The 26638-nt window shown below is 44.2% G+C and overlaps 2 protein-coding genes across 6 annotated transcripts in view; one reads left to right on the forward strand and one right to left on the reverse strand.

Annotated features, from left to right (window-relative positions):
- The window catches only part of Kif24 (kinesin family member 24), a 55361-nt gene extending 33938 nt beyond the window's left edge, over positions 1-21423 (forward strand). For all 3 annotated transcript variants that reach the window (XM_035439923.1, XM_035439922.1, XM_027403337.2), the window contains 7 exons: positions 4643-4764; positions 5558-5663; positions 9537-9608; positions 12816-12925; positions 15644-17821; positions 18306-18399; positions 19133-21423. In XM_035439923.1, the coding sequence (XP_035295814.1) occupies positions 4643-4764; positions 5558-5663; positions 9537-9608; positions 12816-12925; positions 15644-17821; positions 18306-18399; positions 19133-19342 (2892 nt within the window). In that variant the 3' untranslated portion in view covers positions 19343-21423. The remainder of the gene's footprint in view (positions 1-4642; positions 4765-5557; positions 5664-9536; positions 9609-12815; positions 12926-15643; positions 17822-18305; positions 18400-19132) is intronic.
- A 139-nt stretch (positions 21424-21562) lies between these two features.
- The window catches only part of Ubap1 (ubiquitin associated protein 1), a 34723-nt gene continuing 29647 nt past the window's right edge, over positions 21563-26638 (reverse strand). For all 3 annotated transcript variants that reach the window (XM_027403341.2, XM_027403339.2, XM_027403340.2), the window contains 3 exons: positions 23970-24143; positions 23140-23241; positions 21563-22644 (listed from right to left, as the gene is read on the reverse strand). In XM_027403341.2, the coding sequence (XP_027259142.1) occupies positions 22504-22644; positions 23140-23241; positions 23970-24143 (417 nt within the window). In that variant the 3' untranslated portion in view covers positions 21563-22503. The remainder of the gene's footprint in view (positions 22645-23139; positions 23242-23969; positions 24144-26638) is intronic.

Consider the following 26638-nt stretch of genomic DNA (forward strand, 5'->3'; position numbering starts at 1 on the left):
AGAGGTCATTTATTGATTTATGTACAAATATATTTCTAGTGAACCTTCTTTTATTGATCCTCAAGCCTGGATTTCTTGGGGGAGCAGATGCTGGGGATCAAACACAAAGCCTTACACTAACAAGCACTCTGCCACCGAGCTCTGGGCTATCCTGGCTCAACCCCAGCTTTACATTAGATCATTCATGGCCCTTTTCTTTGCTTAAAAATATAGCTTTTTTTAATAAAAATTTATTTTGTTTTTTTTTTTTTAATTTTACATGTCAATCTCAGTTCTCCCTCCCTCCCTTCATGCTGCTCCCCTCATCTCCCCCTTACCCCATCCCCCATCTGCTCCTCAGGGTATGGCCTCCATGGGGAGTCAAAGCAGTCTGTTGGATGAAGCCTGACTAAGGTCTTCCCCCCAGTGTCTAGGCTGAGCAGGGTATCTCTCCATAGGAAATGTACTCCAACTTTTTTTTAAATAAGGTCATATATAGCTCAAGCTGGCTTCCAAGGATGACCTTGAACTTATGATCCTCAGATCTCAAGTAAAATGATTACAGGTGTGAGCCATCATGTCTAGCTCTTTGTTTGCGTTTTTGTTTGAGACAAGGTGTCTATGTAGTCTTGGCTCTCCTGGAGCTCACTATGTAGACCTGGCTTGTCTTGAACTCACAGATATCCACCTGCCTCTGCCTGCCAAGCCCAGGGATTAAATGTGTAAACCACCACACCCTACTCTCATTATGTTTTAATGTTAACTGCAAATGTTTACTGAACAGTTAACTATCTAACAGATATTTGGTGAGAGATTTTTCCCCCCAAATATGATGTGATTAATCACCTTAAAGTAAGATCTGTATTATAAAGCTTATCTTCCAGATGAGCAAACTGAAGCTAAAATTGGAAGCTGGTCATCAGAGAGCCAAGGGCTGAAAGAGCCAGCTTCCAGCTCAGATTTATCAACTCTGAAGCACCGTTTTAACCATACTTCATTATCTATTGAGGATTATTAGGGATCAGTTTTTCTTAAGAAAGTAAAAACAAATATTATTCACTGAATTAATACATTTATAGCAGTGTCTTCTGGGTTGTTTGCTTAAAATCGAACATTTACAGACTGTTTTAAACCACAAATAATAGGGTGTTTGGGGAATTTTGTTACTGCTTTTTCAAAACAAAGTATTAAGGATCTGCTGGTAGACTGGAGACATGGCTCAGAGGTTAGGAGCACTGGCTGTTCTTCCAGAGGTCCTGAGTTCAAGTCCCAGGAACTACATGGTGGCTCATCTATAATAAGATCTGGTGCCCTCTTCTGGCATACAGGCATACATGCAGGCAGAGCACTGTATACATAGTAAATAATAAATCAATCTTTTTTTTAAAAAATTGCTGGTAATGGTGGTGCATGCCTATAATCCTACACTTGAAAAGCTGAGATAGGAGGATCATAAACCAGGCCAATCTGAGCTGTATAATGAGACAAGAAAAAGAGGGGAGCTGAAGAGGAGACTTGGTTGTATTGGGCTGGAGAGATGTTCAACAGCTAGACAGGTCGCAAACACTTGTAATTCCAGTTTGTGTTAGATCCAACACCTCTGGCCTCCCTGGGCACCTGTTCTCAAGTACACATATGCACACACAGATAAACATAATTAAAAATAAATCTTAAATACTGTGTGAAATGGTGAGGCAACTTATAATTAATAATACCTTAGTTTCTAAGTTTTTTTTCCCAAGATAAATAGTTAGGTTTTGCTTTCTCTGAGGGTTGAGCATATTTGTGTGCTTGGGATCTGAAGACATTCCTGTGTCTTGGGATCTGAAATCTGAAGGAAGATAGCATCTGTGTGGCTGTTGTAGCAGATAAAAGCCCCTTTGTACCCGTTACAAAGGCAGGCACAGAACAAGCTGTCCAGAATGCCCTCTGCTATGGAGTTGGAAGGAAAGTGTTTCTCTCACATGTATTTTTTGTCATCTTCTTGCCCTACTTTCCCCAGACATTCCTTGAGGAGTTTGAGGTGACTCTAGTCTTTGGGATTCTTAAATGGGGAAGGAACAAACACCTTAGGGAAATCTCTTTTCCATACTTGGAGCCACAGCTGTGCTATTTCCTCCCTGCAATGCTACGGATCAAACCCAGGGCCACACACGTGCTTAGCAAGCACTCTGCCAATTGAGCTACACCCCCAGCCCCACAACTGTGCGTAAAGGGCAGTCTGTGTCACATGAGCCTTTCCTGGAAAAGTATATGGCATTGTCTTATCCTAAAGTACTGTTCCTTAAAAAAGCATGAAGATTTTTGTTAACTTGCTACTGTTTATTGTCATTGATCCCCCTAGTCTACAAAACTACAATCAGGAAGACATCAGAGATCTAGGTAGAAAGTTAGAATGAATTATGCATACCTGATACAGTTACTCTCATAAACATTTACTGACTGGAAAGCACAGCACTTACTTACTTAAATGTTACACCTACTCTCTCAGATGTCATTGTTGGTGCCACTCAGGTGTCACCCATGTGTTTGTTCAAGTGTCATCTTCAAGTTTTACCCTCAGTTAACGCTCAGGCTCACTCCAGCATGGCTACCCAATACTGCTGGCACAACTGGCAGCTTCATTTTTCAAACAGGATTCTCCTTTCTCCCAGAAATTTACCCTTCCAGGTCTCTGACTAACTCAACTCACCAGTGCAGACACCAGGACTGAACTAACTGCCTTGACATACTGCCCATATATGGACTCAAGATTTTTTTATTATTCTTAAAAAAAAGAAAAAGAAAAAAAAGAAAAAAAACTTTGTTTAGGGGAGCTAGAGAGATAACTGGGAGGTTAAGAGCACTGGCTGCTCTTCCAGAGGTCCTGAGTTCAATTCCTAGCAATTACATGGTGGCTCACAACCATCCATTAATAAGATCTAGTTCCCTCTTATGCCCTGCAGACAAACATGCAGACAGAACACTGTATATATAACAAATGAATCTTTAAAACAAGAAAGAACCTATTTATATTTATTTTATGTGTGAGTGTTTTACCTGCATGTATCTATGTGATGGGAACTGAGACTGTATCCTATGCCAGAGGAACAAGTGCTTATCTGCTGAGCCATCTCTCCAGCACCTCAAGATTTTGTTGTTGTGTTTTTTAAATTAATTAATTTTTTTTTGGTCAGTCAATTAGGGATTTCCGGACTTAAATCATTCCAATCGTTTTTTTATTTTTTAAAGATTTGTTTTGGGGGGCTGGAGAGATGGTTAAGAGCACTGACTGTTCTTCCAGAGGTCCTGAGTTCAATTCCCAGCAACCACATGGTGGCTTACAGCCACCTTGAATGAGATCTGGTGCCCTCTGCTGGCATGCAGGCAGAAGACTGTATACATAATAAATAAATAAAAATCTTTAAAAAAAAAAAAAAAAGATTTGTTTTTGGGGTTGGAGAGATGGCTCAGCAGTTAAAGAGCACTGACAGCTCTTCTAGAGGACCCAGGTTCAATTCCCAGCACCCACATGGCAACTCACAACTGTCTTGTAACTCCAGTTCTAGAGGATTTGACACCCTCAAACAAACATAGGCAAAACAGGCAAAACACCAATGCATACAAAAATAAATTTTAAAAAAAGATTTATTTTCATTTATGTTTATGTGTATATTTGTGTGAATTTATGACGTGGTTGAAGGTTCCCACAGAGGCCAGAAGGTATCAGATACCTTGGAACTACAGTTACAGAGGAGTGCAAGTCTCCACCCCTTGTGTGGAAGCTGAAAACCAAGCTCAATTCTCTTCAAGAGCAGCAAACTCTTAGCCACCAAGCCATCTCTGTAGCCCAATAACTACTTTATATAGTCAGGTTTTTTTCTCAAGACTTGTGATACCTGCTCATATTTTTATCATTGCTTTGTGAAGATCCATACAGGAAGATGCATCCTTGGTGGATCTCAGTTGTGTATGGAAGGTAGAGACTGTACACAGTACCACTGCTTCTCAGATCAAGGATGGCATGCACAGTACTGTGCCAGAATTTTAAAAATCAGGGTATGTGAACATATTACTTGCTTGGACACTGGGGGCCTGAGACTTATCCTCCCCTCCTCCACTCCTTTGTGGCCAAAAAATCCCACTTAGCCTTGACTCCCAGGCAAAGGTAAGGGAGTTCTGGAGTCAAGGGAAGTTACAGGCACATGAAATAACTCACTTCCCTGTTCCTGAATATCAGGTTTGGCCTCCTTCATGCCTGCATCCTGGTAGAGCAGGTGGATGTGATCAGTCATTCTGTGATGTACACTTCTGTCCTTTGCTTCAGTTACTAAGCTAGATGAATGCTATGAGACCTTGCTCTGAGCCAAGTTTTGCCCTGGGGATCTTAGTTAGGCTAGATCCATCAAAGATATTAAAAAGAGTGCATAAGATTAAGAAGTAGATTAGCTCTTGAGCCATTGAATGTTCTCCCACAAGATTAGTATTCCACATTGTTCTCACTGCTGTTGGTACTTACTCTATGTGATTTAGTGTCTGGGCAGACTTCCACCTGGACATCAAAAACTGCATTATGCTAACAAAATTACATGCCTAGTCTCTGCTGCTTACTTAGCCAACTTTCTGGAGCCAAAGGGCTTTTGTTTTCTCCCAGAGGAAGTCATTCTGTGCATTTTATTTTCAGGTGATCTTAAAGGGCAGCAAGGAGCGCAGCACTGGGGCCACTGGCGTCAATGCAGATTCCTCCCGATCCCACGCTATTATCCAAATTCAGATCAAAGATTCAGTCAAGAGGACATTTGGCAGGTGAGCTGGAACTATGTGCAGAATTGCATTGTCTGTCTTTCCATATGTGACTTTGAAATAAAAATGCTCTACATGAGACACCCTGCCACCTTGGATTTTCATTGCAGGGATATAGAGTAAGCAGTGTTAGCCCTGAAATAAATCATTGTATAAAGTGCCATCAGTTGATTAACCATGAAGTAATGACCTATTGTTGGTCAACCCGAAGTTATTAAAAGGGACATTGATTACTTCTAAAGTGAAACACAGTATCAGCAGAGAAACAGCAAGTTCTGCATCTCAGAGAGCTTGCAGGCCATAAATGGGGGTGGGGATCCATTCTTCTTGAAAGAAGATGTAAGACAATTGGGTACATTCATTGCTTTTCTGGTGCTGTCTTAGCAAACTCTGCCATGCTGATGGATGAGCCTATCTCACCTCTGAGTAATGAGTCGCACTCTTCTTTTTCATCCTTTCTTGTTAGAAAATAGCCAATAGAACTTTCTATTTAATTATCTAAATAGTCACCTAACTGATTTGCATTATGGTCACTTAGCCTTGTGGGGAAATGCTTTATTAATTTCAGTCATACTTCCTCACAAACGAGTAGAGCCAATAGACATGTCTAAGCGAGCAGTGCTGGCTCCAGCTGACACATCAGGATCTTGTGATGTTTTTGGAAGACTAACAATAATGTCCTTTACTTCCCGAGGATGAGCCATACTCCATTTCTTCCTGAGGTCACAAAATGTCACTATTATGAAAATAAACCAAAGCCCCAAATAAGTCGTCCCTGCTGTGTCTTTTTTTCTAGGATCTCTTTCATTGATCTGGCTGGCAGTGAGAGAGCAGCAGATGCCAGGGACTCAGACAGACAGACAAAGATGGAAGGCGCAGAAATAAACCAGAGTCTTCTGGCTGTGAGTTGTTTGGAATCTAAAAGTCGTCATTGTCGTCCCGTCCAGTCCCGTCCCCCGTCCCCCCCCCCCCCCGATTTTTTTTTTTTTTTTTTTTTTTTTTTAGGAGATTTTGCCCTAACATGAAGCCAGTTGTTGAGTCTGGGTAAAATCAGGTGGTTATTGCGCTTGCTGTCCCCTGACAGTGGAAGTCCTGAGCTGGACTGCAGGTGCAGGCAGCCTCTGCACAATGCTGGGCCACTCTTCTTACCCCCTTGCTCTTTTCCTCAATCCCTACCAGTTAGTCAGAGCCATGTTCTGCAATTGCTAAATGGCTAAGAAAGCTTTTTCTTGCTCCCTAAAATTTAAACTATACTTTGGGAATACAAACATAGAAAAGTAGCATATCTTTCAGACACTTGTCACTCAGTTTCAACAGTTATCAACAGTTGAAAAACTTAACCAGGGCCAGGAATGTGGCTCCGCAGGTAAAGGTTCATGCTGCCTAGCCTAACATCTGGGTGCCGATCTCTGGGACCCACATGGTGGAAAGATAGCAACTCCTACAATGTCCTCTGACCTCCACATTGTGCACCATGACACACATGCCACCACATACATGCACACACAAAATAAATATAAAAACTTAAGAAGCTAGAGGCAGCCAAATCTCTATTATGAGTTCGAGGCCAGCCTGATGTACAAAACAAGTTCCAGGATAGCCAGGGCTACACAGAGAATCCCTGTCTCAAAACAAAACAAAACAAAAAAAGAACCTAACCCTTCCCTTAGTTGGATTACTTTATTTTATTACTGCTATGTATGTATATGGGCACATACATGGCAGGTGTCTACAGGTCAGAGGACAACTTTTGGGAGTCGGTTTTCTCTTTCCACCCTGGGTTCTAGGGATAAAATTCAGGTGGGCATGCTTGTGTGGCAAGAGCTTTTGTCCAGTGAGCCATCTCACCAACTCCTGGTTGGATCAAAGGAAACCCTACTTTCAAACCATTTTATAAATACTCCATATATCTAAAAGAAAGGGGCTCTTTAATTCTTTAATGTATCCACAATAAACTTTCTCATACTCTTGATAAGTATTTAAAAATCTCTGGTTACCCCATAACTGTCTTTCACAGTTGGCTTAGGAAGATGAAGACACTTTCCTCGTCGCTTTCCCAGGCCTGCCTTGTTTTTCTGTATCAGCATAATTTTTTTTTAGGGTGGAGGTGGGGTGGAGTGGGTAAACACTTGCCTGTATGTTTTCCCACATTCTAGACATGGATAACTATATTCCATGTTGATGTTTAATGTACTAGTCTGTTCTCTACATTTCCTAAAGTTGGTTAAGATTTGTATATTTACTGTTCAGTTTTGCTAGGTTGTTTGTTTTTTAATTTATTTTTCCTGTATGGGTGTTTTGCTACATATATGTCTGTGTAACATGTGTGCCTGGTGTAGGCAGAGGCCAGAAGAAGGCATCAGATCCCCTAGATTGAAGTTACAGACAGTTGTGAGCTACCATATGGGTACTGGAAATTGAACCTAGGTCATTGTTTCATTGTTATCAAAAGACGCATACACAGTATCATCCCTTCTGGAAATTTTCCAATGCTAAAAATGGTAGATACTAGATTGACATTTAATAAAGAAGGATATTGCTGAGTATGGTTATGTACACCTATAATAACATTCCATTGCTCTTAACAGCTGAGCCATCTCTCCAGCCCCCATTGTAGCTAGTCTTATTTAAGGTGTCTTCAAAGTAAAGTACACATAGGATTTTGAAATTTGTTATCAAAACAACATATAAAATATCTCTGTAATATAGTCCCATATTTACTATATCCAAAAGTAATACTTTGAATACCATAGGTTAAATAAAATATAATTATCATTTGTTCTACCAGTCATGGTGTACCTTTAGTGTTTCTGTATGCTAGTCAGTTTGGTTTTCTCAACTCTGCGTGGCAAGTTTGGCAAGTACTCTCACCCTCACCTTATAGATTAGGGTGCAGGTGCAGGTGGGCTGAATGAACCAGTCAAGTGCCATGGCCTTTGACCAAAATTGTGTGATTCTAATATCTTAACTATAGTCCAGCCAGGAACAGAGAATATTTCCTTGCTGCAGTCCCTCTTTAAAATGAGATGGTAGGGGATATTGAGATGGCACACACTTGCCATAAAAGCCTGACAACATGTGCTTAATTCTTGGAACCCATGTAAAGGTGAAAGAAAAGGACTGAGGCCACGAAGTTGTTCTCTGACCTTCACATGTGCACCATCTTGTGTACAAGCATGTATGTGTATGCACAACACTACAGTAATAGTATCAAAAGAAAAATAAAGGAGATGGTAGTGTGAAGTAATTTCTCAGAACTTAGGTTTTTACTGCTGTGATAGAAACACCATTACCAAAAGCAACTTGGGAAGGTGGATTTATTTAGCCTACAGGTGACAGTCCATCATCAGGGGAAATTAAGACAGGAGCTCCTCAGGCAGGAACCTGGCGGCAAGAACTGTAGTAGAGACCATGGAGGTACACTGGGTACTGGCTTGCCTCCCCATGGCTTTCTCAAACTACTTTTTTACACAACCCAGGACCACCAGCCAGGGGTGGCACTACCCACAGTGCTCTGGGCCCTCTCATATCACTCATTAATCAAGAAAATGCCCTACTGATTTGTTGATAAGCCAGTCTACTGGAGGCATTTTCTCAGTTGATGTTCCTCTTCCCAGATAGCTCTAGCAGCTGAAATCTAGCTTGTGTCAAGTTGACAAAAAACAGGACAGAACCATTCTGTGTCTATTGCTCCAATTTCTCCTTCCCCAATCAGTTCATACTTAAATCTGCACTTGAATTTATTCCTGTAGGTATACATGTATGAGGGGGAGAAGAAAGTAGATTAGGCTTGTTCTCTACTTGAGCTTGCTAGTAGTTGTGAAGAGGGAAAGAACGGGTAAGCCAGGCTTACCACTGCATGAGCTTAGACTCAGGACTCAAGTCTGGGTTCCTGGGTCCATCAGTCTCACTATGGACTCGGGGCTAATCTAGGATCACAGCCTCTAAGTTTAGGATCCTTAGCAAGACAGCACAGAATGGTGTTTTTCCAATCTTGCTTGGTTTTACTTGTTGAACAGGAAACAACAGGGCATTTGACCTTCTCTTAGGAAAAATTCCCAAGTGTAGTTTGCCTGTTTGCTTTTATAGGACCTTGAGATTTGTTTTAATGTTTTACTTATGTGTATGTGTGATGTGTGCTACATATGTTTGGGTGTCTGAAGAGGCCGGGAGAGGGTGTTAGATGCCCTAGAGCCTTGATTGAGTTAACAGGTGGTTGTGAGCTGCCCAGTGTGGGTATTAGAACCAAACCCTGTCCTCTGGAAGAGCAGCCAGCACTCCAGTTTTTCAGGACAGGGTTTCTCTGTGTAAGAGCCCTAGCTGTTCTGGAACTGGTACACCTGGCCTCGAACTCACAGAGATCTGCCTGCCTCTGCCTGCAGAGTTCTGGGATTAAAGGTGTGCGCTACCACTGCCTATAACTCAGTCAGCACTCTTAACTCCTGTGCTTTATTTAAGAAAACTAAGCTTCCTGCCTGGAGATATGTCTCAGAAGTTAAGAGCACTGGCTACTCTTCCAGAGGATTAGTGTTCAATTCCCAGCACTCACATGGAGGCTCATAACCATTTATAACTCCTGTCCCAGAGGATCTGGTGCCTTCTTCTTGCCTGTGTGGGCACTAGACACACACTGACATACATGTAGGCAAAACACTTGTATATATGTAAAGCAAAAACAAACTTTAAAAGAGAAAGAAGCTTCTAATAGATGTAGCGGCTGACTTTCCTCACTTTTTTTGTCATGTTAATGTGTCGTTCATTCTCCCACTTTACAGCTGAAAGAATGTATTCGAGCCCTGGACCAGGAACAAACCCATACACCTTTCAGGCAGAGTAAATTGACTCAGGTAAAGTTAAACAAAAGCCTTGAGATTGTTCTGGTTCATTCGTTGTTCCTTCCTCCATTACTTTGTTAATTTAGTCAAGCATCCACTACTAGTAAGACATGATGCTAAACATAGCTAAACATATTGGGAGAAGGAATTTAGGTGTCATTTTCCTTCCAGGAGCTCTCAGTGTACTCAACAGGGATATCTGCAGTGCCGGGGCAGCTACAGTCCTAAGAGGGCATCCATGCTCTTCTTGTTACCACCTGTTGTAGTGTCATTCTGTTCTGTGATCAAATACTCTGTCCAGTTCATACTTCATCACTGAGGAGAGTCACTGCAGGAACATGAAGCAGAAACCATGGAGCACTGTCACTTACTGGCTCACTCTCGCTCCCAGGCCCATGCTTCCTCATACAGCCCAGGACTACCTGCCCCGATGGTGCAGCTCATGTACTTGCCCCGATGGTGTAGCTCATGTACCTGGCTGGGGCCTCTTACCTCATTTAACAAGATAGTCACCCACTATTACCCAGATAGTCAGGCAGATCTGATCTGAGAAATCCCTTAATTAAGACTCCCCTCTACCAGGCAGTGGTGGCACAGGCTTTTAATCCCAGCACTCGGGAGACAGAGGCAGGTAGATCTCTGTGAGTTCAAGAACAGCCTGGTCTACAGAGTGAGTTCCAGGAAAGCCAAGGTTACACAGAGAAACTCCAAAAAAACAAACAAACAAAACCAAAAAGACTCCCTTCTCAGATGACTGTGTCAGTTTGACAAAACTAACCAGTATACCACCTTTCCATGTTCTCCCAGTGTAAAGAACCTATCTTACTGCAGGGGTGGTGGCATCTTCCTGAAGTCCAGCTACTCAGGATGCTGAGGCAGGAGGATCACTTGAACCCAGGAGTTCAAGACCAGCCTGGATACATAGAAGACTGTGTCTCAAAGCATAAAATACTGGGTGTGGTGGTGTGTATCTATGTTCCCAGCAACAGGCTGAGGCAGAAAACTTGCTTGAGCCCGTACACTGGAGATCTCTAGGCAATATAATGAGATCCTAACTGTCTACCCCTGACCAGCAACACAGTGGGGACTAGGCCGGGGTGTAGCTCAGTGTGTGCTTGCCTGATATGCACCAGATCCTAGGTTTAATCCTCAATAAGGGTGAAAATACATATATACATACATACATGCATACACACTATATATGTACACACATGCATATACTACATACATACATACATACATACATACATACATACATACATACATACGATTTAGTAGTTACTGAGTCTTGAACTTGGGATCCTCCTGCCTCAGTCTTCTGAGCATCTGGGAATACAGGCCATGTTTATTCTAAGTAATACAAATATAGGAACCTTTCTCTTTATATTGTGGTGAAAATTACTGGAAAGCACCAGTAGATACAAGTCAGGTATATATGAGCTGCAGAGGAGCAGCCAAAGGAGAGATTTGCCTAGGAAGAAACAGATGTAAAAGTTGTTATATTGTCTTGAGCTCCTTCCAATATTAGATCCTGTACACAGGGAAAAATAGATCTGGTCTTGGGAGGCCAGGAGGAAGTCCTTGGATGAGAGCCTACAGTAGCTCCACCTTAGTCATAATTAGTTCTCTCTGCACTGAATGTAACTTCTCTCATTTCAACTATGTGTGTATGTGAGAATGTAGTGGAATGAGTTCAGATGCCTGCAGAATCTAGAAGAAGGTGCCTGATCCCCTGGAACTGTAGTTTCGGATGGTTATGAACCACCTAATATAGGTCCTGGGAACTGAACCTGGATCCCTTGGAAGAGTCTGAAGCACTCTGAACCATTGAGCCATCTTTCCAACCAAGTAAAGTTTCTGCTCATACATTTAACCACTCTTGACTCTGACCTTCAACTTTCTGTTTTTAAGTTTTCATCCCCAGAAAATATGCTTCTACTTTTAAAAAGGAATAATCTCAACAACACATATAATATAGAGGCAAGCATGGTGTCACATACCTTTAATCCCAGCACTCAGGAGGCAGAGGCAGACAGATTTCTGTGAATTTGAGACCAGCCTGGTAGCGAGTTTCAGGCAAGCCAGGGCTACACAGTGAGACCTTATTTATCTCCACTTAGGGGAAAAACTAGTAGAGGATAAAAGGTACCCTAAAGTCTAATCGAGTTGACAACTAAAGTTAACTATTGTAGTAGTGAAGTAGGGAAGTTCCCACTTGTGGATCTTAACCTGGTCAAATTTTCATCAGACTTTCTTAAACTTATGTACAAAAATGTTGGACTTTCTCTTAAAACTATTTTTCCTTTATATTTATTTGTGTGCAGGGTTGTAGATGAGCATGAGTTAGTTGTACATATCTTCTCCCCTGTACACTCAGAGGCCAGAAGACCTCAGGTGTCCTGCTCCGTCACTTTCTTTCCACCTTTTCCTGTGAGGTAGAATCTCTCTTTGAACCTGGAACTAGGCTGGTAGTGGGCAAGCTCCATCAACCTCCATCCCTACTCCTCAACAACACTGGATTATAGGTGCTTACAGCTATGCCTGGCTTTTTACATGAGGGAATTTTTTTTTTAAGACTTTATTATGTATACAACATTCTGTTTCCTTGTATATCTGCACACCAGAAGAGGGCACCAGATCTCATAACGGATGGTTGTGAGCCACCATGTGGTTGCTGGGAATTGAACTCAGGTCCTCTGAAAGAGCAGTCAGTGCTCTTAACCTCTAAGCCATCTCTCCACATGAGGGAATTTGAACTCTTGTCCTCATACTTGCTCTGACCCACTGAACCATCTCCTCAGCACCATTAATATTAGTTTTTCTAGTTGCTTATTTGTTTCTCTGACTGCTGGTATAAATACCTTTTGCTTTGTTTATTGGTTAGTTGTATTTCTTATTCCTTGTTTTAGATTTATTTTTATTCATGTGTATGTCTTGCCTCCATGTATGGCTATGTACCACATGTGTGTCTACAAAGACCAGAAGAGGGCCTCAAAATCCCTGGAACTGAAGTTATAGATGATTGTGAGCCACCACGTGGTTGCTGGGAATCAAACCCAGATCCTCTGCAAGAGCAACAAGCACTCTTAACCACTGAGCCATCTCTCCAGTCTAGTAATGTATTTCTTCTTTAGTGAATAGAGCAAGCTGTGGCCAGCATCTTCACACACAAGTAATCAATATTCCCTTTGTTTATTGGCATGTCTCTTGATTTGACAGGTCCTGAAGGACTCTTTCATTGGCAATGCCAAAACTTGCATGATCGCCAACATCTCACCAAGCCACATAGCCACAGAGCACACACTGAATACTTTGCGCTATGCTGACCGGTAAGTTGGCTATAGGATGTCAGGTTGTGTCAGACGTGATGGCACATGCCTTTAATCCTAGCACTTGGGAGGCAGAGGCAGGTAGATAGATCTCTGTGAGTTCAAGGCTAGCCTGGTGTACCAAGTGAGTTTCAGGACAGCCAGGGGTACACAGTGAAACTGTCTCAAAAACCAAAAAAGAAAAAAAAAAAAAAAAGTCAGATTGTGTGTGTGGGTTACATGTGTTTGTGCACTTGCCTCTCAGATATGTAGTGATCTGGCATTCAACTCCACAGCCCTCTTCTTGGAGATACTGTCCAGCATTTTGAAAATATGACCAGTGAGCCCTACATTTGTGTGTGTGTGGCAAGGGAAAGATGGCACATGTCCCTGTTCAAGAATCAATTGGCATTGATTGATCAATCCGGGCAGTGGTGGCATATGTCTTTAATCCCAGCACTCGGGAGGCAGAGGCAGGTGGATCTCTGTGATTTCGAGACCAGCCTGGTCTACAAAGCCACACAGAGAAACCCTGTCTTGCAAAAAAAAAAAAAAGATACTGATGGGGGCTGGAGATATGGCTCAGGGGTTAAGAACACTGACTGTTCTTCCAGAGATTCTGAGTTCAATTCCCAGCAACCACATGGTAGCTCACAATCATCTGTAATGTGATCTGGTGCCCTCTTCTGGCATGCACTGTATACATGATAAATAAATGAATAAATGAGTAAATCTTTAAAAAAAAAAAAAGATACTGATGTGATCAGTATCTTCTCAATGTCTACTAGGAAATGGAATACTAACCTAGTGTGGTAGGCTCAGTAAGCTTTTCTTCTGGCTGACCACAGCGCTGTTTGTAGGAGCATGTAGGTCCAGAAAGGACCAATCTGGACATGTCAATAAAGATAAAGGCCCAAAGCAGGGGACGACTTCCCAAGAACTTGTTAAAAGTTAGTGGCAGAAGTAGCACCTCTGTAAGAAAAATTGCAGGAGGTGTGGGGATGTGTGGAAGTCAGAGGTAGACTTCTGATAGTCAGTGCCCTCAGATGTCAGGCTTGGGCAGCAAGTGCCTTTACCACTGGACCATCTTGCTGGTCTTAAGACTAGCACCCATATTAACTGTTTGGCCAGGTTTCTCTCTGAAGGGACTTTGGTATCTGCCAACATCCCTCCCCTCTCTACTTACAATTAGTCTCTTACAGAAGTAAGTACATATTATAAAAATGTTTTACATTATGTATATAAGTGTTTTGTTTGTCTGTATATATGTATGTGCACCCATATATGCCTGGTGCCAGAAGTCAAGAAGGCATCAGATCACCTGAAACTGTAGTTAGAGAGGGTTGTGAGCCACCATGTGGGTTCTGGGGACCAAACCTAATAGATCCTTTACAAAAACAGCAAAGCTACACAGAGAATCCCTGTCTCGAAAAACCAAAAAAGAAAAAAAAAAAAAAAAAAAAAAAAAGAATGTGGTGCTAAGTTAGGGGGATGCTGGGAACACATCATCTTTCCCTTAGTAGGACTAACACAGTCTGCTCCTTTTTGGAGGTTTTGCTTTCTTGACTGCCCAGCAGATTTAGGGAAATTCATCTTCCCAGAGAAGCCTGGCAGGGTTTTTGCAGGACAACAGGAGTCTGTGAGACTATAGGTGAAGAGTAGGCATGAATTCCTGAGTTGGCCTATATTCAGGACCCATGGCAGGCACTGCATGAATATAGCAAGATTCTGATTGCTAGCCTGTCCCCCACATGGGGCTGTGGTGATTTGCAAACTTCCAGTCACATCCACATCATGTTTTTTTTTTTTTTTTTTTTTTGGTTTTTCGAGACAGGGCTTCTCTGTGGCTTTTGGAGGCTGACCTGGAACTAGCTCTTGTAGATTTGGCTGGTCTTGAACTCACAGAGATCCACCTGCTTCTGCCTCCCAAGTGCTGGGATTAAAGGTGTGCACCACCAACACCAGGCCAGGCCTTTTCTTTTGGGCCACCAACCACCTCCCAAATCATGACACGGAGACTAATTATTAGTTATGAATGCTCAGCCTTAGCTTAGGCCCATTTCTTGCTGCCTCTTATAACTTAACTGTTTCTCTTCTTCTATGTTTTACCTCAGGGCTTTTTATCTTCCTTCCTTCCTTCCTTCCTTGTTTCCTTCCTTGTTTCCTTGTTTCCTTCCTTCCTTCCTTCCTTCCTTCCTTTCCTTCCTTCCTTCCTTCCTTCCTTCCTTCCTTTCTTTCTGCATATCTTATTTTCCCGCTGTCTCCATGGCTGGGTGGCTGGCTGGCTGCCAGGCTTCTGGCCCTGGGCATGTACCTTTCTTTGTCCCTCATTCTCTTCTTCTCTTGTGAACCTAGATATCTCCTCCTACTTATTCTCTCTGCCTGCCAGCCCAGCTTATCCCTCTCCTGCCTATTGGCCATTCAGCTTTTTATTAAACCAATGAGGTATCTTAAACAGGTAAGGTGAAACAATTGAAGCACATCTTTACATAACTAAACAAATGGAGCATAAGCAAATGTCACACACCTTCACATACTTAAATATCCCACAGCATAAACAAATGTAACTAATCTTTGCCTAGTTAAAATAATATTCTGTAACACCCCTCCCCAGAGTAAGAAAGAACTTATAGTCCTTGCCATACTTCCCTTGTTTGTTGTTTTAATTCCCTGAAAACTGTAGGAAAGGAATCACAGATACAGAAGAATATATAGTTAATGTTAAATGGTTATTTCCAGGGTGAAGGAACTAAAGAAAGGTGTTAAGTGTTGTGCTTCAGCCACCAGTCGAAATCTGACATCTGCAAATTCTTCTCCAAAACGAATTCAAAACTCCCCTGTTGCCCTGTCAGGGGACAAATGCTCCCCAAAAAAAGTTAAACTAGGACTTCAGCAGTCACTTACTGTGGCCCCAGGCCCCACAAGAGTTAAAGACCACCCTTTTGCCAGCCATGCTGCCAATATCCCCTTTGCCTCTGGACCTAAAACCCCCAATAAAAGGGGTAGCTCTCGAGGGAGTCCTGCCCCAGAGTGGGATACAAAGGCTAGCCCTTTGAAAGGAACCATGAGGTCTGGCCATTTGATCAAAAAGGGAGCAGAAGAATCAGCACCATTGTGCTCTGAGAAAAGTCAAATTGTCAGCAAGACTGCCATTGGATGGGAGAGCAGGGCCTCAGGCTCAAGGGAAGGCCTACTTCGTATCAGGATGCCTGCCAGAGGGAAGAAGGTGCAGCCAGTACAGCCAGTGCAGAAGCAGCTACTGTCACGATCTCAGCTCCCTGGCAACAGCCACCATTTAGAAGCCAGTCAGGACAGCAAGGTGGGCACACCTGACATGCTTGCCCCTGAAGCTTGGACAAACTCTCTCCCCCAGCAGAAGGAAAGGGAGGAACATTTGCGGTTTTATCACCAGCAGTTCCAGCAGCCACCACTCCTCAAGCAGAAGCTAAAATACCAACCACTGGAAAGGCTTTTATGTCAGCACAGGCCCTCAGAAGGTCAGCTCCCAAATGAGACCATTTCTGCCCTCCACTCTAATCCTGAGAGCTATGATGGAGCCCAGGTTGAGGACCAGGACGACAGTGATTTCAGTGAGGATTCTTTCTCAAACATGCAGAAGACCACCTTGGAGAAGAGCGGAAGCTCATTCTTCCTACATCAGAAGAGGGAACACAGCCCTGAGGAGCAGGCAGCAGAAAGGCAGCAGTGTCTGCATTTCAGCTCTGAGACAGACAGTAATGACAGGATGCCAGCTGACATCTGGGTATGTTCCAAGGACCCCATCATAAACCATGCGAGAGGAGTACTCGGTCAGAGCCACAGCCCAAGTAAGCTGTGCTCCGTCTGGAGCAAGGAAGAAGACTCTGCCTCCTCAGGGCCTTCTCATAAGGACAACCTGGCCCAGAAGCCTTCCTCCTCACAGGTAGGTTTTGTGCATCACCAAGAAATGGGTGAAGCTCAAGCCTTTGACATCAGGCTGGAGGCCTTCAGAAGTGAGGTTCCTGGGCAGGCTGAGGGCAGCTTGCCATCCCCAGAAAATGGGCTGTCTTTCCCACTATCCCACATTGCAGTTCCTGGATCCCCAGACCTAAGAGACAGAGAAGTCAGTGACGATAGAGTGACACAGGCACTGGGAACAGTGAACAGCAGTGTTCCTTTCCAAGAAGACTCTAAAGAGCAGTTACATGCGTGCTCTGCAAATGCGTCTGGACTCATGGATCCTCTCACTATGTCCCTCCTGGAGACCCCCAATCAGGACCCTTCTTCCTTGGAGCAGACTGCTCAGGATAGAGCTGGGCATGGTCTCATGGCTGAGATCACAGGAGGGCCTGCAGTGGGACACACAGTATTATCTTACAATCAAGAGGCTGCCTTGCCAGGATCTTCAGCAGCTGCTCACCTATGGCTGTCCTCATCTCCCCCTGACAATCGGCCTAGTGGTGATCTTCCATCTCTGTCCCCGTCACCCATCCATCAGCATTCACCTGATAATCTGTCCAATAGGGGGGCCTGCCAGAGCAGAAGGCCTGCACTCTTGTCCCAGAATCATGTGGGTGATGACCCATCTGATGACAGTGAGACTAAAGAGACTAAACTGGGGCACTCCTTGCCATTCCCAAGAAAGCCCCTCTCCAGGATACACGCTGGAGTACCTTATTCTACACCTTTGCTCACCTCATGGAAAGGAAGTAGTGATGAGGCTGGCAGTCCCTGGGCCCAGGACAGAGAACATCCTGCAGGGCTTAGCTGGCAGGAGCTTGTTTCCTCCACAGACTCCATCAAGCCCTCGGACAAGAACATCTTGTGGCTCCAGCACAAGCCAATCTCAAGATGCTTAGCATCAGACACTCCTGTGGTCCCCAGCTGTTCCCTCAAGGCCTCAGGGACACACTGTCCACTCACACTGGAGCAGGCGCAGTAAGTTGGACTTTGTTCTTAAGACTTAAGCCCCTCTAGCACCCCATGCCCTTTTCCAGTTTGCTTGCCTCTTCAGTGGACAAACTTGCTGTTCCTGTTGTTTAGAACCCAATGAAAGGTAGACAGTTCAGCTTTTAGCCCTGATCTGCTTTGGTCCTGATAGAAATAAGAGCAGACCTTGTACCAAATACCCCAGCTGCCACAGCTTTATAGAATTTCTCAAGGAAGCCATGGGAAACAGGCAGCCGCCTGAGCAGCAGCTAGGAAAGCAGGACAGCCAGAGAAGTCTGTCTCTCCTGATCTTGTGGGTACTCCCTAGCCCTTGACTAGTCCTATGAACAGAACAGAGAAGAAAGCAAAGAGCAGCCAGCCAGCCTTACCACCTTGGGCAGAGGTAGGGCCTGGTATGAAAATGATGCTCAGTTTCCAAAGGCTGTCCATGAGTGGGAAACCAAAAGGGTCAGTTTCTTCCCTATGTTCCTAGGCAGGCAGTCATCCGTGCACACCAGGAACAGCTAGATGAAATGGCCGAACTGGACTTCAGGGAGGATACCTTAATGACCCAGATGGATTCCAATGTAAGTAGAATAGCCACATGGGCTATTGACAGCTAGTTTGTGGTTTGGTGGTCATGTTTGCTGTAGTATTTATGACATCAAGTTCTGCTGTTGTGCACTAACAGTTGGGGCCTTGTGACCCTCAGAGGGTCTGGGAGAGGTGGGAGATGGTGTTATACTGCTCACTACTGTGTCCAGCCTCTGTCCTTAGCCATTCTGCCTTTCTGAAGGTTTGTTGGAGCCTCCCTGTGATTATTTTAACAGTGGCCATCTTGCTGCTTACAACCTGTAGACCCCAAGCATTATTTATAAGTACCCCTTTGCAGAATATAGCCTCCACTTATGATGGGGTTCCCAACAAAAGCCATAGAAACTTGGAAGGTTTTCCCCTAAGAAGATGGTCTAGAGAGAAGGCTCAGCAGCTAAAAACACTCATTGCTTTTGTAGAGAACCCGGGTTTGGTTCCTATTACCCACGGGGTGACTGGTAGAGAGACAAAACATTCAAACAAAAAAAAAAACCTTATACAAAAAAGTCTAGAAAAGGGCCGGGCATTGGTGGCCCACGCCTTTAATCCCAGCACTCGGGAGGCAGAGGTAGGGGGATCTCTGTGAATTCAAGGCCAGCCTGGTCTACAGAGCGAGTTCCAGGACAGCCTCCAAAGCCAGAGAAACCCTGTCTTGAAAAACCAAAAAATAAGTCTAGAAAAGATGGTCATTAAGAGAAACACTTCCACTTGTCTGTTTGTTGTCAGGATTTTGAGGATTTCGTGACCCAGCTGGACAAAGTCCTGGCTCTGAAGTCCAGTTGCATACAGAGTCTGAGAAGACAGCTACAGCTGTACCTCACCTGCAGGCCGGCTGCAGCCCCCAAGAGAACCAACCATGCTGTCTTAGAGGAAGACTTACCCTGGGTGGACGGCCAGGCCCTTCCTGCGGACAACCACTCCCAGCCCTGCCTCTAGTCACACATGGCCTTGGATGGCCACACTACTCAGGAACAGAACTCACCTTACCTCATTTCTAACCATAGAAACCACTTATAAGAAAGGACCAGACTGAAGACCTTCCTGTCCCCTTCTATTTGGGGTTCAGAGTATTTGCTTTGTTGACCTGTGTCTGTAGGAACATATTTGGTCTAATAACAGTAGATGTTCCTAAGTTTCAGGATGAAATAGGGGTGTTCAGTGGTAACCTGGGGGTCAGAGGTTAGGGACCACACACTCAGCCAATAGCCATATTGCCTTTCTGTCTTCAAAGACTACAGCATTGGTGCCAGCCAGGCAGTTGGGTGAGTGCCTTCCCACCAGAGAGTAGAGATTTAGTTTTGGAAAATATAAACTGAACCACTCTTGATGCCTTAAGAGCAACTGGGTTGGGGGTTAGGCTTTATGCTTACAGTTCCCTTCCCTGAAACCCGGCTTTGAGATGGGGGGGGGGGGCTGTTGGCAGCACATTTTTCTCATTTACTTTTTGATAAGACAGCAGACCTATGGACGGTACCTACTAGGCCTCAGTTTTTGTGGCAAAACCTGGCTCCTGTCTATGACTCCTCACTCCCTGTCCCTCTGAATAATTAAATAGGATGGAGGATCTCAGACAAGTCCATTGCCTAGACTGAATTTCCAGGACACCTGGGCCAGCCACACTCAAAAGCCAGCCTTTGTTTTGGGTGTCTTGGCACTGAGTGTGGAGTCAATAGTCTGAACCTTCTGATATAGGAAAAACACACTGTACTCTTCAAATGAATTCTTGCTCTATTACTGTGTGTAGGGCAGGTGTTACCAGGCACCCACAATCATTCTCTGCTGTTTCACTGCTGATTTGGCTAGCCAATAAGTCCCATGGGTCAGACTGTCTTAGCACTCTGTGTAGACCAGCTCAGAGATCCACCTGCTTCTACCCCCAAATGCTGGGATTAAAGATGTGTACCACAACATCCAGCTGGTCCAGGCTTTCTGCATAGGTCCTAGTGATGAAACCTCAGCACTCATGCTTGCACCACCAGCACTTTACTGATTGAATCATCTTCCCATCTCTTGAAACAGGGTTTCTCTGGCTTTGAAGGCTGTCCTGGAACTAGCTCTTGTAGACCAGGCTGGCCTTAAACTCACAGAGATCCACCTGCCTCTGCCTCCTGAGTGCTGGGATTAAAGGCGTGTGCCACCACCACCTGGTTCTGTATCACCTTTTAATAACAAGAAAGCACCTCAAGAGCCTCCAAGGGTCCATTAGTTTTAAAGGGCTCCCTGAGTTAACCTAAGATTCATGTGTCGCAGCATGGACCCAGAAGCCATTACCATATGAATTTAAGTTATGCCTGAAACTCCAAGATAAATGAGGTATGGCATCGCTCACTTGTAATCCCAGCATTTGGGAAGCTGAGGCAGAATGAGGACCTTGAAACCAACATGGGCTATATTTAAAAGGCTTACAGTGGGCCACAGACAGTGCTTGAAATAGCCACCAGAGGGCAGCCTGTTCCTAGCTTAGGGTTGTACAGCACCTCCTTACATGGCCACTAAAAACCAGAGATTCCCAGCCAAGAACCCCATGGGATTCTACTAAAGTAAGAACTAGAAGTTTTAGGTATTAATTTTGTCAGCTGCACCAATGCTACTGAAAGCCTTGCCTGTGACTATATTCATGATGGCATACCGGTCCCCAGGAGCTGAGGACCAAACCCAAGGCCTAGCAAGTGCTTTACCACTGAGCCAACCCCAGATTTTTTCTTTTTTCTGTTTTTGGTTTTTCAAGACAGGGTTTCTCTATCGGCTCTGGCTGTCCTGGAACTCACTCTGTAGACCAGGCTGGCCTCGAAATCAGAGATCCACCTGCCTCAGGAATTAAAGACATGCACCATCACCACCTGACCAACTTTTCATTTTTAAAGAACATCTTGAAGTCTAGTCTGCCCCTCTCTACTCTGGCAAGAAGGCATATGCCTTGGTCCAGATACTGGACTAGATCAGGTTTAAAGGTTTAGATCTTTGGGTCTGTATTTGTAAACCAAAAAAAAAAAAAAAAAAAAAAAAAAAAAAAGCCAGAATACAGTATAGCCAGCTTCCAGGTCCCACAGGCCTCCAGTGGAAAGAGTGCATTGAAATGCAGACTGGAAATGATTATTGCACCTACCGCCATCCTGAGTCAAGCTGTTTTCCAAAATAAAGAAGTTAAACACAATGTACCTTTTAGGTTTTTATTAGTAGTTCTCTGAAGAATCAAAATAGTTAGCAAATTATTTTAGATTCAAGACTGTATTATATCCTTTGTATTTAGATCTTTAATGGTGTAGAACATAATACAAACAAACCAAAGAGTGGTTTCTATGCCTAGGTGTTACTCATTGTGTCATCCTAAAGCAGGGCTGGCAGAGACTGTTCAAGAACTGGGGATTAGTGCTGAGTGACTAGTCATGGCCTGTTTTCTCATCGATTCAGTGTGCTGAGAAGGAGCCAAAGATTACTCAAATTGACAACAGCCTCAGCGCAGGGACTCCAATGCCCTGCACAGTAGAGGATTATGGTCTAAGCCAAAAGAAACAGTCAACAGGGACACATGGGAACTGCCTAGCAGAAGACTTTGCCCCATGAGGAAAAGTGCATCTTTTGTACCGTAGAGACATCCAAAACCAGTGTAACACTAAGGAATGCTGTGGGAAGGTGGGCCTGGAAGAACTTCTCACTTGTATTTGACTCAGGTTAGAGTTCAGTCTGCCTATGGTATGGCAAAGAGAAAAGCATCTAGCCCCCAAACAGCAGCAGTCTTCCCCTCCTCCTCTTCCCAGTCCTCTTGGGAGCCAGGTCAGGTTTTGGCTGAGGAAATAAGAGACCCCAGAAAGATCCAAGTATTCTTTCTGAAAGGCCAATGCGGGAAGGACACTTCTCAAAATAACAGCTATGTTTAATATTGAAGGAGCCAGTATGGCATTTGTATGCTCAAATCTTCCTACCTTCCCCCCAGCTTGGGCCGGGGCTCACAGAGACTAGCAAATAATCATCTCCACGCCTGACCTTCTAACCCCCAAAGAAAATCTGGAAGCATGTCCCTTCTTCCCCACAAGTGAGCTGTGCAGGGCCTCCTGGGGGATGGTGTTGCTGTGGCAGGGCAGTGACAGGACCTAGTCTCAGCTGGCTCCAGCCCGGGCCATGAGGTCTTCCAAAGCATTGTCCTGGTCATTGTTGTGTAATAGCAAAACTTCCTTAATGTCTTTCAGTTCAAAGCCCATTTCCTTAAATTTGCTCATCAACTGAAGAAACTCCATCATCTATGGGATAAAGGAGAACACATTTTAAAAAAGGCTCAGCTGAATATAGAGGTATATTGCAGGTGGAGGATCTGTATCCTTCCACCAGAGTCTTGTAGATCTTTCTAAAGTTCCCTAGCAAGCAGAGGGGGGCTGTGAAGCCCAGCCTCTACTCACTTGCTGACCTCTGTAAGAGTCCCACTGACCACATGAATATTTCCATCAAGACAAGGTATTGAACCCCTGGGGTTGCTCTCTAGGTAGAAGGGAAGGCAAAAATTCTAGCAGTGGTCCAAGCTATCCAAAAGCCTGGCTTTTAGCCCAATTCAATTTCCCCTTCCTATCACTCTGATTCATCTCCACGCTTCATCTTTACTAAGAAAGGACTCATCTTGTCTGGCCACAGAGGACTCTGTCTTTGACTGCTTCTGCCTGCAGTCACTGGTAAGGAAAGGAAACAGGGCCCAGAGAGAACACCAGGACAGACAACTGTTCCATGAATACGGAAGGTCCTACCTTTTCTTCTGAACACTGGTGCATTTCCAGAGCCTCTTCCACTAAAAGAGGGTCAAAGCCCTTCTCACAAAGCTGTCCATGTGCAAAGAGATAGTCGAGAATCTAAGGAAAGAAACAAGGTTTAATCTCCTACTGCCATGCCTCTGTGCTGAGTTTTAGACCATCTGTGTGAAGCTCCCTGACCCTCCCCAGTCATCAGATCCTGGACAGTCATTACTTGGTAAATAGACTGGCATACTTTTCTAGAAATGAGCAGCCACTTCCCAAAGGAGGTGCTGTCACAGCTGACTCAACTCTCCCAGAATGTCAACTCAACACTCAGGGCAAGATGATAGTCCTCTCAAAACATATAGCACATGTCAGGAAATGTCCCCAAGGTAGAAACATTATTCAGAGCTTCCTGTGCAGCCATGACAAAAGTTTCTGGAGGTAAGCCAGTAGCAGTAGGCCACACCTATATGCTAGCACTCAGAAGGTGGAGACAGACCATGAGTTCAATGCCAGCCTCAGCTACCTCAGTACCAAGCAGTGTGGGCTACATAAGACCTTATCTCAAAAGAAGAAAAGGTCTAGATTGAGACATTAAGCATATGCTCAGTTCTGTCCTCTCTGGAGATACAAAGGGGTGGGTGATGACAGCGGCTCCAGTACACACCCCCAGGCTTTCTCCCAGCATAAAGAAGTACTACTGCTGAACTTCTGGCTTCCTGATAATACCCCAGGCCAGGTTCAAAACACATAGTGGAGGAGGCTGGAGTTGCAGGCAGATCACAACCCTGACTTGAGGCCACCATGCTTCTCCACCCACACCTTGCAGATCAGCACCTCACCTGCTCAATATTCTCTCCTTTCTTCTTCATGGCTCTCAGGACACAATCGTATGAGTAGCCCATGTTGACTACTGTCTCCACACATTGCCGCTCACTCGGAGACAGTGCCTGCAGTTCCAAATAGGCCTGGGGACAGCTGGGCACTTGTGACACTGAGAAATTTAGAGGGGTGACCTGGCAATAGAAAAACAAGATCAAAAACAGATGAGCTGAGAGGCCCAGGATGCTGACCAAGCATCATGGGATGGAAAGAAGAGTGGTACCAAGTACCAGCCTACAGCCCTTGGAACGTTCACCATAGCCCTTGCATGTGAGAATGCACACACAAAACATGCTGCTCCATGCCCTGATCCCCATGACTTAAAAAGCAGTCCAGAGTTTGAACCTACCTACAGGATTATTGTTGGAGCAGGCTGTGCAGACTTCTCTCTAGCATTCCATCAGCCCTGCATCTCAAAGTCCTTAAGGGTCATTCACTTCAAACCTTCCCACTCTGGAACTGACTCTATCCTGGTCTCACTCCTACGTATCACTGGTCTAGGCTTCCCATGCAGTTAGTGCAGGGCGTCAGGATTTTGAGAGCACACAACATACTCTGCTTCATCCTTGCTAACACTGCTGTCCTCTGGAGCAAAGACCCTAGGCTGGACTCCTAGTCACAGTGTACTTACACTAGCTACAAGCAGCTTGCTGCCTGCCACTGGAACCTCCCTAGTTCTCATCTGACTGGTTACATCTCTGATGTAAGGGCAGCGCTGCGCACTCCCAGACCAAAGGACCTATTCACCATGGGAACAAGATCACAAGCTGTTCATGGTGGCTCAGCTCCCAAAGAAAACACTGTGTTTCCCCTTGTTTTCTTTTTCTATTGGGTAGAGTAAAGCAATGAGTAGTCCTCTGGCCTAAAGCAAATTCTGCTATAACCAGATGTTCTCCAACTCTGCTGAGGAAAGCCAGAAGAGCACAGGCCTGTAGACTAGTAGCTCCCATCGAAATATCACCTCTAACATAACAGTCCATTTCCAGGGGCTTCAGCAAGTTACAGGAGGCATGGATGAGTGGGAGCTCCTCATAAACCAGTCTAGCCACTTTGTATACTCAAGATTATATGAACCTTCTCAGGACCAGGCTCTGCGGACTCCAGAGTACCGGCTTCTGAAACAGTCAAGGTAGCTCTTTGAGCCAAGCCAAGAAGCCAGGATTATTCTAAAACATGTGCCTCTCCCCTTAAAAAGCCCCGAGAGTCAGGTGGTAGCCGTGCACACCTTTAATCCCAGCACTTGGAAGGCAGAGACAGGCAGGTCACTGAGTTCTATGTCAACCTGGTCTACAGAGTGAGTTCCAGTACAACCAAAGCTACACAGAGAAACCTTGTCTCAAAACCAAAACAAAACAAAGGCTGATAAAATTCTTTGATCTAGCTATATACCTCTAGAAATCTAGTCTTTGGGAATATTAAAATGCAAACCTAGGGGCTGGAGAAATGAATCCAGTCCTCTGGAAGAGCAGCCAATGCTCTTAACCACTGAAGCATCTCTCCAGTCCCAGTTTTTATTTTAAAAATAGGGTCTCACTATGTAGGCCTAGAATTCTCTATGTAGATCAATTTGGCCTCAAACTCACAAGATCTGACTGCCTCTGCTTCCATGGTGCTCCAATTAAAGGCATATACCACCATACCATGCCCAACCCAAAAGATTTTTAGATTTTTATTTTAGATTTTTAGATTTTTATTTTAGATATTTATTGTGCTTGCCTGCATTTATGTATGTACACCATGTGCTTGCCTGGTGACTGCATAGCCCAGATGATGTCATGAGATTTGGAAGTGGAGTTACACAAGGTGATTTAGCCATCATGTATATCCTGGAAACCAAACCTGGGTCCTCTTTTAAGAGCAGCAAGAACTCTTAACCATCTCTCCAGCTCAATGCATGGGGTTTTAAATAGTAGGACAGAGAAAAGTATCCTTTCTTTTTTTAAAATACTAGGTCTGAGACTACTTCTGAACAGAGACAAATGAATGTCTCCTTTACATAATGTTTTAGAATCAAATAGGCACTATAGTAACTATGGCGACCCTAAATGGACAATGTTTAAAAGGATCCCTTATTACTGGGGCTTAGCAAGACTATCTCCAAAAAATAAGAAAGGATCCCTTGTCAAAATTACCAATACTAGAGTGTTTCAAACCATTCATCAAGGTTAATAATCCATAATTATGATTAAATGGGTACAATTTGCTGTGTGCAGTGTGATACTACTATGCTACATCCCAGACTCAGATACAACACCATTATTGCATTTAAGCAGTCCTTTCTTATTAGGAATTCTTCCAATAAAAAGATAAAATGTACATATTGGCAAGCATAAAATTCAGTTTTAATCTTTTATATTCAGTGACTAAAAACTGGGCTAACCCTCAGCTTGGAGAGACCAGGAAGGGCCCAACACAGTAACTAATAAGACATATCACTAATAAATGTCAAACTCTCCAGAGACTGAAGGAGGTTCACAAAGGCTTCTATAGGTGGGAGTGGACGTGCACAAAACCAGCCTGAGAATAACTGAAATGCTAGATCTGTAGGGTTTTGATGAAGCTGGCGATGCAGCACCTATGCTCCTGCAAAGGATTCAGGTTTGCATCCCAGAGCCCACATGGCTGCTCA

This window comes from Cricetulus griseus, chromosome 2 (assembly GCF_003668045.3).
Source record: "Cricetulus griseus strain 17A/GY chromosome 2, alternate assembly CriGri-PICRH-1.0, whole genome shotgun sequence".
Classification (NCBI taxonomy): Eukaryota; Metazoa; Chordata; class Mammalia; order Rodentia; family Cricetidae; genus Cricetulus; species Cricetulus griseus.